We start from the raw sequence: 13,108 nt of genomic DNA, 5'->3' as shown, positions 1-13,108 counted from the left end.
AGAAAACAAAACAGAACAAAAGCAACCACCATCCGCAGGCAGGCAGTGGTGATTTTCAGAGAGGATGTCCAAAATGAGTCTACCAGCTATAAGGCCCTGCCCAGCACCACACAACCGTGATTCCCGTGGCACCGGAACCAATACAGACGCAGGAGATCAGAGAAGGCATTTTGAAAAAAAAGCAGAAGTGGTAGGAGGCAGCATCTGGAAGGAAACATGTAGGGAGATGCCTTGTGGAGTTTCACTGAAAGGTAACAAAACTGCACAATGAAGGTTGGGGGGGGGGGGGGGGCGGGCAAGTACAGAGGAAGAAAGATCTTCATTCAAACAGGAGGCTCCTGAGATGTTACGGTGTCTTCCAACAAGATGAGCAAAAGCATATAAACAAATGGGTCTCCATTTGTCACTCTGGCAGCTTCATGTCAATTCCACCAAAATACGTGCCTTGAGTGACTGTGTAAATAAAATCATTGGAGTATGTTCATGTACCAGCACCTTCATGAGACAGGACTACATCTAACCACGTCTGGCAGCTTCTCAGGGTCAGATATAATCTCTGCCTCCCCCTGGACAGCCATCAACATCTACAGAATACATACTGGATGGAGAATCTCTATTGGACGCTGTCTTCTTGTCCATTTCAATGCAAAGCTCACAGGCGCTTTCTGATCATCAAAGGAGGCACTTTAGCATGAAGTCACCCGACAATTAACAGCGGCTCAGTGTTCTGATTATTTCAGGGACCCGTAGGAGATCAGGGTGGAGCTGTAGGTTTCCATGCTTAGAGTAAGTAAACATCACTCTTTGGAGTTTTGCCAGTGCTTGAGCCGAGTGGCTTTCAGGTGCTATTTATTTTGTTTAGTTTATTGTTCAGTGTTACTGTTTGTTGACTTGATATATTTTTCCCCCCACAAAGGGGCCAGTCGGTAAGAACATATCCTGTAAGTGGAAAATTGATGATTCCCTATTGTTCAGTGTTTGTGTGTGGTGGTTTTATTTGCTTTGGTTCAAAGGACCTAAACAATGCATTCATTGGAATTTAACAACTGGTATAAAATCAGCACAGAGAACAATGTGTGCGCTGAGATTTTTGTACCCAAATCGGGTGATCTCTGCTTGACTCAAGAAAGCAAAATCTAAAATGACCTTTACATCTAAATAACCACAGAAAAGAAAACCACTGACTGAATCTCAAAGAGGCGTATTTTTCAACAAATACAAAAACAGACTCATGCATCATTCTCCATGATTCCAAGGAGGCTAGAGTGCCCACAGGGCACAAGTCTTACTCATGGACATGTCTAATCTAGTTACCCTCCTCTGTGTAAAATCCAACCAGCAGACAGGACCAAGGATGAGAACAAGGGTCTAAAGCCGTTACCTTAGAAACGTCGTATTTTCACCTACTTCAAGACAGTGAATTCTGCCAGAAAATCTGTAGCAATAGGCTCATTCCCCTTGGAGGGGAGCGAACGCATCACAAACTGTGCATTCGCAAAGGAAGCTTCCATGGGGAGCTCTTCCTGCATTGGTGCGTCTCTGGTCGGGTTGGCTATCTGTGTAGGAAGTGGACGCAGGAAGTATCTGTCTACAAACCCTTTATCCTCAAGGTAATTGCTACAGCAGCATTTTACTGTTTACTAAAGCAGTAAACATGTGATCTAAAAAAAGATGTTTTCCATCTCCAAAGAACAAGGCTCAAAAAAAATGTGCACTTATTTCATAACCAGCTTCTTATCAAAACCGTCGGCAATATGACCGTGCTTCCAAGAGTGAGTGAGTCAATGGGAACAGCTTTGGGGGTAGAACAGAAGCTTCTCTCTCAGGGATGCCCAAAAAACAAAGCCTGGTTTTCTTTACTGAGATGCTATTCTAGCAAAGTAAATTTTATTTCTCTTCTAAGCTTAACACAGGCTTAACAGAGTCAGGGTCTTTGGCTGAATAGGTAAAGTGAACAAGACTTTCCACGTTAACTCAAACTGGTAGAACGGATAGCCCATAAAATCACTTGTATTTGACCTTGGGCAACATTCATCTTTTTTATGTGGATATAAATATGCTTCTAGCCCTAAGAGTTCACACAAGAAGAAGTTAAAGATAGAACTCAAACGTGGACGTGTGGCTACTGCTTTTGATGACTTTTACCTGGGGCAGGCAGAGCCTCCTGCCAATCTTCTCTTTATTCCTTTATTCCAGATGAAAAGCTTGTGAGCCTTCACTGTCCCAGGTTTCCTGGGATGACAGGAGTGATTGGCTATCTGTGAGAGGCAGTGTGGGGTGAATGGAAATGGGTCCGAGGAGAACCCTTGAGCACTGGAGATGTTCCGGGGGGGTCCTCTCCATCATTATTGTTGTCCTTTATGTTTTGAAAAGCTCTTGTTGGGTTGTTAACTATTGCAGAGAAGAAGAAAGAGGAGGGAAGGAGCATGAGAGTGAGAAGTACAGAGAGAAGCAGAGGGTAGCAAGGCCCCAGATTTCTTCTCCAGGGCCGGCCATGCAGAGGCTCAGGCAGACTCCTCAGCAAGCACCTCTTAGCACTGTCTTAGGTCATCTCCAATACAGATAAAGCACTGTGAATAACTGAGAATGCACTGTTCTGTAAGAGTCTTTATTTCTTAATAAAGAGAAAAGAACATGTTAATCAGAGGAAAATTGACTACTTGAAAAAAGAAAAAAAAAAAGAATCAATTCACAACCTGTTGTAGAAATTGAAAAAGAAAAAAAAAACCTTCTATGGATTTCCTGATTTTATTCCTAGAAGGAAAATTGATTTGACTCGAGTGAATAATAAAATTAGCTAACAAGTATTAAGTACCTCTAATGTGCTCCATACAATTCCAACTCGGTTCATCTCCCCATAGCCCTGCGAAGTAGAAACTGTGGTTACTGCTTTTTACAGATGGAAATACCCAGAGATCGTGAGGTGAGGGGGCCTGTCCAGGGTGAAATGCCAGGAAGACCATTTCTGTTTTCCCGAGAAGGAACTCAGGCCTGGAGAGGTGTCTTCACCTGCTGAGGCCCTACAGCATCAACTGCAGCCTCAGCCGGTCTCTCTCAGGACAGCCTCTTTCCACTTGTAACTTCCCCTCCCTAGCCTCCACATCTATGCCTCCCACAAGATAAGACCAATCCTTTCCCCACAGAGGCTATTTTAAGGATGCCGTGAAGAAACAGAGTCTTCAGGGCCTCCCTGGGCATAAGATAAACACGGCTGGGCTCGCTCTATTTCACCTTCGTGCTTCCGATGCTCTTGGGAACATCAGGTAACACCCACGTACAACACAGATCCAAAGGGGACTTCGCAATATAAAACCACACACACTTTTTTTTTTTTTTTAACTCGGAGCAACATATTAGGAAATCTACCTCAAATTGAGACACAAACTAATCGTGTTGACAAATTCCCAAGTGTTGTTTCAACAGTTTCCTCTTCCTCAAAGGTGAGCATCACATGCCTACAGCTAACTTTAAAAAATAAAAGTCAACAAGACCCAATGGGATCCAAAGGGAACACGACGGTAAAGTCCCTATTGGCTGATGATTTCAATTAATGGACTTGGGGGCATGTGGATGGGAGCGATGGGGGGCAGCTTTTGTCTTCAGTGGTGACTCTGTTTCAGTACTTGCTAAATTTAAAAACCCCATCAGTTTGCTATACTGTAATTTTATAATGGAAAGACAAATTTTATAATGTTAAATCATCAGGGTGGAGTGATTTAAAGGCCACTGTGTGAGATTCAGGAGTGCGAGTTCTTTGCACATGTTAGAAATGCTCTTTATTTTATGCCCCAGAAATTGACGTGCATTGTCTTGAACAAAATCATTTGAAGTAACAGCACTGATGTGAATGTTATGATTGGATTATGATGTGGCTTGAAAAATAAATAATTCTGCTTGGCCTTGGCATTTCTTTTCTAAACGTCTCGGCACTTATCTGTGCCTCACAGCAGATTACCGTTCTTCCCAGAGTCTAATTCCATGAACACCCCTGCGGAAAGACTTGGTAAGGCCTGATGGAAAACTCAGAGACGTGGGCAAGGAAGTTGATACTTGGGGTGAGGAAACAAATCAGCAGCTGATCTGGAATCTGCAACCACGGGCCCCTTAGATATAGCCAAATATGGAAAGAATTCTTGGCACCAAGCAAGTGGAGAATGGGGTGCTAGAGTTTTAGTTGTTCGGTTTTCTAGTGCTTTATCTTAATTAGCCAGTGAGAGCATAATAATTGTTGGCTGTGGGCTTTTTCACACAAGAGTGGTAACATAACTTAGCCAATTATAATAATTTTCATTATTTAATGTATCACACTATATCATTTAATACACCTTTTTTTTTTTTCCTGCACAGTAATTTATTATTTGGAGCTAAGTAAGGCAAATAGCAGGAAAAAAAAGATCAGATGATGATAAATTGAGGGGAAACAGATTTGTGTGCCCGAGCAAGTTTCCTAGCCTCTCTAATCCTCTATCCTTATCTGGACAAAAAGCACCAGGATGCAGGCTGTGGTGAGCATCTCACGAGATAACGTGAGCATCCCGCGCAGAGTCTGTCCTGGAATAAGCAGTTACAAGGATGATATTAATTTGGATTATGAATTCAAGCTACAAGATCTACCTTTTAAAAACGCTTTTCTCTATGATCTTTTCAACAGCAATTTAATTCTATGTAGTTAATGTGTATTTAAACTAGGAGAGATATCTCTAAAGAAATACATCTATTTAAAATCTGCAATAATGATTGCAGATTTTACTAATATCTTCACTTTCTCTTGATGACCTTAAAGGATTTTAATCAAAATTTATTTTTCAACAACCATTTATTGAACCCCTATGCTTTGCCAGGCTCTGTCAAGGACACAAAAGAGATGGACAGACTATCACAAGAAAACAGGTTCTATTGTTTACACAGGTAGACAAAAAGTAGGGTCACACAAACACAAGCAAAGCTGAGAGCATGTGTCGCCAAGAGAGAAAACAAAGCAGGAGAGAGTGGACAGAATGAGGAATGTTCTTAAACTTTATAAAACATGCCTCAGCCAAGTTCAATAGGGGAAATATGTGGGAAATAAGTGATCAAACAGGCAATGAAAGTGTGAATAAGAAAAAGATCCAGAGGTCACAGTGGCCACTAGTTGAAATAGGTTCACAGCAAAAAAAAAAAAAGTGGAATGAAATACTATAATTACGGAAATACAAATAAAAATGAGATTCCATTTTTGCCTGTCACAATGGCAAAGATTCAAAGAGTGAAATATTCAGAGTTGTTATGAGTTCAGTGGAACTGGCCTTATCTATGGCTACAAGTGGGAACTGGTACAACCCTTCTAGAGAGTAAAGTGGTCATTTTTTTTTTAAACTGGCAAATATTTAAATTTGGTAGAGACTTTAAAAATATGTACACCCATTGGTCCAATGATTCCTTTTCTAAGCACTAACACTAATAAAATAATTTTTTTTAAATTACATAAAGGGTACATTGCAATGTAATTGGTGAAAAACTGAAAGCAATATTATTTCCTACAATAGGATATTGGTTATATAAATCATAATACTTATTTTAAATGGAATATAATTAAGCATAAAAATTCTGCTTATTAAAAAATTGTAGTGACATGGGGAAATGTTTGTAAAACAATGTTAACTGAGATGAGCAGGACAGGGAGACAAAAGGACAGACAGAAACACACAGTAGGAAGACACACACCAAATGCTGGTAATTTTCTCTGACTGCCTGGGACTGGGAACAATTTATATTGACTCTGTAATGATTTCTTTTTTCATTTTCTCTACAGTGAGAATGTTTTATTACTATAATTTGTACAAAATAACAAGATGCATTTTTCAAAATTAATGAGAATACAGGACAGTGGAGGATTCCAGTAACCCTGTTCCTGCCCTAATCAGAAGCAAGGGGCACTGCAGGCCTCCGCCCTCCTTCAGCAACGAAGCAAACAGCCTCCGTCCTCAGAACAGGACTAAACCAACCCTCTGATCACCCATGCCTTGAGGGACCCCCTGGACACTCCGCCTGCCCAGGTGTTTGGTCCCTTCCCTGCTATACCCTTCTCCAGGGACCCCTAGGAGCTCCTTGCCCCTCACCTCTCGGCTCCCGTGTGCCCTGCCCTGGCTGGGAGGCCGCAGTAGTGACCTGTGGAAGTGACGTGTTATTCTCCCTGTCTCTTCAAAAGCGTTAGCACAGAGTCTGTGTGCCTCTGGGCTTCACAACTGAAGCCGGGTAACGGAACACATAGAGAGAATTCAGAGCAGGGCCAGAAAGACAGTGCAATTTATTAGCAAAGGTTAGATGGACTTGGATTGTCCAATGGCGTCTGCCACTTACTGAGCACCTACTAAAGGCTCTCCCACCCTGGACTCGCATCAGGACGGTCATTATAATCCCACCTACAGGTGAGGAAACGGAGCTCAGACAGGTTAGGGCCCTTGCCCAGGGTCACGTGACTAGGAAGGGTTCAAATGCAGGTGTGTCCGTGGCCACATAACATTAGTAAAGAAATCTCAGAGGTGACGGGGGGACAAAGTCCCCTGAGAAGAGAAGAGCCGTCCTCTAACCTGTGGGGACAAAAGGAGGGGATGCTGCATTTGAGGCATTCCCTAAGCCCTAGGAAAAAATCCTGCTGGAGCAGATGTGTCACCACCATTGGAAAGGCCTGGAGACTGTCTCTGTCAAACCCCCTTCTCGGAAGATTTTACACTGCAGAGAAACTCTCTGGTCCTGGCTTTCCAACGGCCTCCTGTATTGTGATTCTCTTCTGTATCAGCTGTTAAATCTGCCAGGGTATTGGGATGCCAAAGCGGAATGTTCTGCTTTGGGTCTCCCCTCCCACAGAGGGAACCTTATTCTGAAATTCTAAACACAGAAGTAATATTTTCCTGAAAGCATCAGGAACGATTGTTTCATTTATTTATTTTATTTCTACTTATGGTTTTTCAAGAGACATCGACAAGCGTACGTAGGTGTCGGGGTAGAGGAGAGATTTAAGCAAAGATCTGTTTTGTAAAAAATAAAAAAAATTTTAATGAAATAATCACTTTAAAGAAAATATAGATAATTAAAAAACAGTTCAGACTTCCAGAACATTCTCTGAGAGTACTGCAGTCCTCCATAAGAATATTTCATGGGAAGAATGATCCACAAATTCTATCCTTTCCAATTCTCCTTTCCACGCCACTGAGGCAGCGTGCCCAGCCTCAGAGAGAGCTGTAGGAGGAAGAGTGCTGTGTCCCGTCCAGAGGGGGCAAACTGTGTCCAGAGCCACCCACGGATGCAAGCAGCAAGTCATTTTAAGATAACGGCCCATAATTCCACCTTTAGGCCAGTGTTCTAGAAACATGACATTCACATAGTGGTGCAACAGTATTTTCCGTTTTCTATTCCTTCCACTGTCACAGAGTCCTCTAAAGTAACAAGGGATGAAACAACTGAAATTCCACTTGAGCCAATGAGTTGTTGAAAATTTATATGCCCTAGAGCTATTAAGCTCATTCATCACATCCCTTAAAATCCTATATATGAACTTCCTTCATATAACCCTGAGCTTTTAATTTTAAACAAGTTTGCTTCACACATGATAGCAAATATTCAGCAAGAGCCTGCTACGTGCAAGCCATGAAATACGTAAAAGATGCTTCATGTTTTTAAATTAACTTCTTTTTTTTTACTGAAGTATAGTTGATGTACAATATTATATGGTACAGATGTACAATATAGTGATTCCCAATTTTTAAAGGTTCTACTCCATTTCTAGTTATTATAAAATATTGGCTATAATCCCTGTGCTGCACAGTATATCCTTGCAGCTTATTTTATATATAATGGTTTGTCCTCTTCATCCCCCACCCCTACGTTACCCCTCCTCCTCTCCCCCTCCCCACTTGTAACCACAAGTTTGTTCTCCACGTCTGTGAGTCTGCTTCTTTTTCTTATTTGTTGTAGTTTTTAGATTCCACCTATAAGTTATATCATGGTGATCATCAAAACCCTCCAACCTCTGTCAAATCAAAGAAAGGAACTTCTTTAAACAGCTCATTGACACCATAATCATGTTCTCCCTCAGCAAGCCTTGTTAGTAACTTTCCATCCCCTGATTCTAAGATGCTCTCCACTCACGCTGCTGTTTGCAGTTTGCTCTCTCCTGGTCTTCCAGTGCCAGATCTGTGATAAAGGAAAATGCCCACGATCCCCTCTTAAAGACTAAGGACCTTTAAACTCTAGGATCAGGGGCTGTAACCTGGGGTTCACGGACCACCCAAGGAGTCCAAGGACAGAACTGGATTTCAATAGTATTAGCTACCCTTGTCACTCTATGTATTGCCTTTCCTGCATTTTAAAAGCATTAATCTGAGACGGGATTGCAGGCTTCATTAGACTTCCCGAGTGGCCCAAGGTGTAACAAAGGATCAGGGAAGTCTTTGGGAGATTGGATGAAAAATCCTAACAGAAGCAAAATCAAGTTCCAAGGCTAACAACTGGCTGCTTGGAGTCTGTAAGCAAAGGCAGCACTGTTTTGTGCAGAAGGAAGGGAGGGGGTTGTAAAGCACCCCCCAGGTATCATCAGGTGGCCCCAGAAGCAGTGGAAGCACCAAAACTGATTCGTGAATTACATGTGGGAACATCACTTTTGATGCTTACGTTTTTATTAGAACTCTTAATCTGATCTTAAAATCCACAGCCCTTTAAGGATAAACCAACCGACATACTCACATAAACTCATAAGATTCCTTTACTTCTTCCCATGGAAACACTCTTTTACCATTTCCAAAATACCAAGGGAAAATGATGGTGAGAATCATAAAGACGGGATAAAAACATAGAGCTTTTCATAGTGCCTCATAGGGTCTTATAGACATTCACGCCAAAAAAAAAAAAAAATCCACTGAGATGCGGAGACCAACTTAACAGATTCTGTGCATCTGATGCTTGATGGACTAATTGATTTATTTACTGAAACAACAAAAAACAGAGTGCGTTTGAGACTGGAAATTGCCCGTATGACAGACTTTCCTAATTCCAACGGACAGCCGTAATTTTCCCTATGCTAATTTGAGCTTTGCACTAACATAATTAAAACTGCAGTCAACAGACTCAGGCCTCCTTTTTTCCACTCTATAAACAAGTCTGTAAAGTCATCTCATTACTTTACCCAGGAAGCCTAGCAGAACATTTGTCAAAGGAAGTTACCTATAAAGAGGGGCTATTTTATTTTAACAGGATTAAAAAGAGTCTACTTGAAGTCATTTTGAAAGTTCACTTAAGCTATATATGATACACAGATAATGTAGTGTAATCAAATGTTAAAGTAAGCATAATCTCCTGGGTAAGTGGAAACTGTTTCCCAAAATTCATCCTGAAAAACACAAAACGTTCAAGCTTCAAAAATATCTTCATCTTTTCAGAAACATATACTTTAAATTAAACAGTATGACACATTTGTATTCTATGCAAAACATACCCCACACCTAAAGGATTGTCTGTTATTTCAATGTCCTTTAATACACTGATTTTTTGAAACACACACACACACACACACACACACACATACACACACACACACACAATTGTACCCAAGCTATTCAAAATTTACAAAGAACATTAGATTCAACTGCTATGAAATATGGACACAAATAAGGGTAAAAATAAGAATTAAGAGGGCAGCATTTGGGGTTATAAAATCAAATAATTTCTACTCATATAGCTCAAAGCAGAGTACATCAAACCCTCAATTTTAAAATTCCTTTCTATACAGTTATATTTCAGCAGACTTCAATCCTTGAAGAAAGAAAAATCTCTGTAAGATTAAAATCTTTGATACATGATTTTTTAATACGTATTATTGAACATACCTTGAAAACCAAAACCTATCTTGAGAACTAGAAACTGAACAGAACTTCTGAAACATAGTTTATGCAACGGGTATTAATTAAATCCTCTCGCACAAACATTTCAAATTCCAAATCAAAGAGGCTTTTAAAAATTGTCCTGGCCCAGTTCTGGGCAAACTTCTATATTCACGAGCTTTCAGATCAACTAAAACCCTTGATGAAAACACAACCAAATGCTTCTCACCTACATGCAGCAAAACTAAAGACACGCAACCCATAAAACTCGCTTTTTCCTCCTTTCAGTATCTGTTTTTGTTCCTGACTTTTCTCATTTCTAGAAATGTCACCAAGGCGTGCTGGCCTTGAAAATATTGTGACAGACCACTTCACGGGCTCTATGCCGCCAGCTTGCACTAACCATCAAACTGGCTTCAGTTCCAGGAATCAGACTACATTCACGTTTCTACCTCTGTGCATTCACCTCCACCTTAATCTCTCTCTATTTGCAAGAAAAACAAAACATCAGACCACACACCCCAGAGCACAGAGAACCAACCCGCAATTCCCACAAAGCAACCATCACGGAGAAGAAAGTCTATTCACAGTGCACCGAGGAGTAGGTACTTTATTAAAGATAAATACATAACCGAACAAACCGAATTACCACCACTTGCATTATGAGAACGCTCTGTTCTCAGCCTGAAGGTTCCAAAAATCAAGTCAACATTGGCATGTCCCATGACTGACAGCCACTTGCCCGGCATCTCTTCATTTCCACAGGGACCGGCTGGCACCCCTGATGGTAAGGAGGCCTTCAAGAACGTCCAAAAGTTCAACATTTCCAAGCCCATCTTTTTCTCCGACCCTGCCCTCCAAACTCTCCAAGTCCATTGCCTTCCAGCAGATACACATCCAGGCACCGCTAGAGATAGTTAAAGAATATGAAAATTCGGACGCGCTCTTTGAAAAGCTTTTGCAAAAGGTCATCCACAGCCCTCAACCGTGAATTTAGAAACCCCAATTTTTTTCTGAGTTTGAAGTTTTTAAGCCTTGCGGATGGTTGGAGTAGGAAAAAGGAAATTTACTAGGCAGTGCAAAGGAAATCTTGTTGTCCTCTATTGTGGCAGCGGGGGTGTTGCCCAATGCTAACTTATCTGCGTTGATAAAGGAAACCAAAGAAAAGAGTAACAAGCACAGAATTTGGTCAAATGAAAAGGAACCCTCTCCTTACCTTAATAGTGCTGGCCATAATGCAATCAAGTTTATTGATCGTTAATAAATGTTAATAATAATTATTGCTTCTCTCTGACCAGAAAGTAGTTTTGATGAGGTTGTTTAGAGCGGATGAGATTGTGCTAAGTCTGGGAAATGAAGTCAGTCAATGGCAGGAAGAGGTTTCTATTGGTCCTGGCTGCCCAGCCCGAAGAAACAGGATATTTGGGAGTGGAGAGATAAGAGACCCTGAAAACAATGTTGTTTTTCTTGATGATATGCAGCCAGGAGATTTTTTTTTTTTCAATTAAAAAAAAAAAAGACATCAATTGCCTGGGCCTGGGATGACCACAGCAGGTGTGACCCAGTGTGCCGCCCTGTGACACGCCGCCCCGGGGCAGGATGCAGATGTGGCGGGACTCCGAGTGGCTTCACGTGGGCGGCACACTCCTCAAGGTCCCTGGGTGCGGACGGGACTCCTGGGCCTCTGTCTCCCCGGATGTGCCACACGCCTGGGTCGCGGGGCCTAAGGCCCCTACCCGCTCCACTTTGCAGGTAGCGCTTATTTCATGTGAATGGGCGACAACGTTTAATAATAGCCTTTCACCTGCTGATTTTTAACAACCTCCACTGGTTCAGCATCTCAAGTGAATGTTCCAGGACAGTTTCATTTTCTCCTTCCAAACATAAGTAATTGCTATCGGCTCCACGATAAAATAGTTGAAAATGCAAAGACTCTAGAATGGAAGTAGCTAAGAGAAATAAAGAGGAAAATAAACCTGTCAAATCCTCATTTTCAAATATTTATTTAAAATCCAAGGCACTTAAATGACTACGAATGCTTTATAATGGCAGCGAGCTGGCCCCCTCTGACAAACGTCCAGGTTGCAGACAACAGACCCCAATAGAACTCTTGGCTACACAGAGATGCCACGTCCTCATTAAGTGTTTTAAAATCTGAGCTGTAAGTTCAGGGCCACACGTCTGTTTTCCACTCAGAGGAAATACAGCTAATTGTAGGTCTGAACATTCCTTAGAGGATTTCAGGCCTTTTAATTACTCATTTTCAGGAAATTACTTGTTCTCTGGAAGAAACAACATTTTGCTTTGAATCTAGCTACACTAAAGTTGGGCCAGTAAAGAGGTGTGGTCTCCATAGGGGACCCGCAGAACACAATAGACCAAACCCTGAGTCATCCAGCAGCTCCTGGTTTCAGAGGCAGTCAGTGAATTGATTTCACTGGGACTTAGGCCTGTCTACATCAGAGCTCTAGAAATGAGCCCAAGTTTCTATATCTTTCACTGATCCCAAGATTTCCCCTTATGATAGGTGAAGGAGAAGGAAACATGAGGAGAAGGAAGGGGAGAAAGGAAAGGAGAAGGAGAAAAGAAAGAGAGAGAAGTGGGCGGAGAGAGGAAAGAAAGAGAGAAAGAAAGAAAGAAAAGAGGAAAGGAAACGAACAAAGAGGAAGAAACAAACAGAGGGGGGAAAAGGAAAACGAAAGAAAGAGAAACTATAAGAAATCTCATGTAAAAATCAGAACCTGACAAATTCTCAGCCTCTACATTTTGAGGGGATGTTCATTTCCGCTCTTTTCATCTCCAAACAATAAATGAGATGGCAGGCTGATTCAAACTGTGTTTCCCCTAAAATTTCAAAGTACTGAGTTGTTTTATCTGGGCAGCTTCCACTAGGATTCAGGAGTGCTGGGAAAAGCGCTCTTTCAGCTCCACTGAGATTCCTTATTTTTTACTCTCCTAAGAAGCATCAATTTCAAATGCGAACTGTAGTACCCTAATAAGCAGTGTTCTATTATGAATTTCTCAAAGAGCAGCCTTAAGTAGGGTGACCCCTTGCTAAAAAAAAATAGCCATGGAAGAAAGTTCTGTGCGGTCCCATCTCACCACTGCCGCATGGTTTCTGACACAGCCCTTGTCCTCTGCAGCAGGAAAGCATCAACAATTTTATGGAGATCTAATTCTTCGTTGAGGGTCTGCCCTGAACTCCTTGGTTCTTGTCTAATTCAAATCAGTGAACAGTAACATTTTTTTAACTC

General features: G+C 41.5%; 1 protein-coding gene across 3 annotated transcripts in view; it reads right to left on the bottom strand.

The window, feature by feature from the left end:
• Nucleotides 1-11,222, bottom strand: part of ERG (ETS transcription factor ERG) — a 110,157-nt gene extending 98,935 nt beyond the window's left edge. For all 3 annotated transcript variants that reach the window (XM_027095781.1, XM_027095861.1, XM_027095937.1), the window contains exon 1: nt 11,071-11,222. In XM_027095781.1, the coding sequence (XP_026951582.1) occupies nt 11,071-11,088 (18 nt within the window). In that variant the 5' untranslated portion in view covers nt 11,089-11,222. The remainder of the gene's footprint in view (nt 1-11,070) is intronic.
• Between the last annotated feature and the right edge of the window lie 1,886 nt (nt 11,223-13,108).

Source organism: Aethalodelphis obliquidens, unplaced genomic scaffold (genome assembly GCF_003676395.1).
Source record: "Aethalodelphis obliquidens isolate GAN/ISIS:26980383/991018 unplaced genomic scaffold, ASM367639v1 scaffold1, whole genome shotgun sequence".
Classification (NCBI taxonomy): domain Eukaryota; kingdom Metazoa; phylum Chordata; class Mammalia; order Artiodactyla; family Delphinidae; genus Aethalodelphis; species Aethalodelphis obliquidens.
This window is presented reverse-complemented; position numbering and strand designations above follow the sequence as displayed.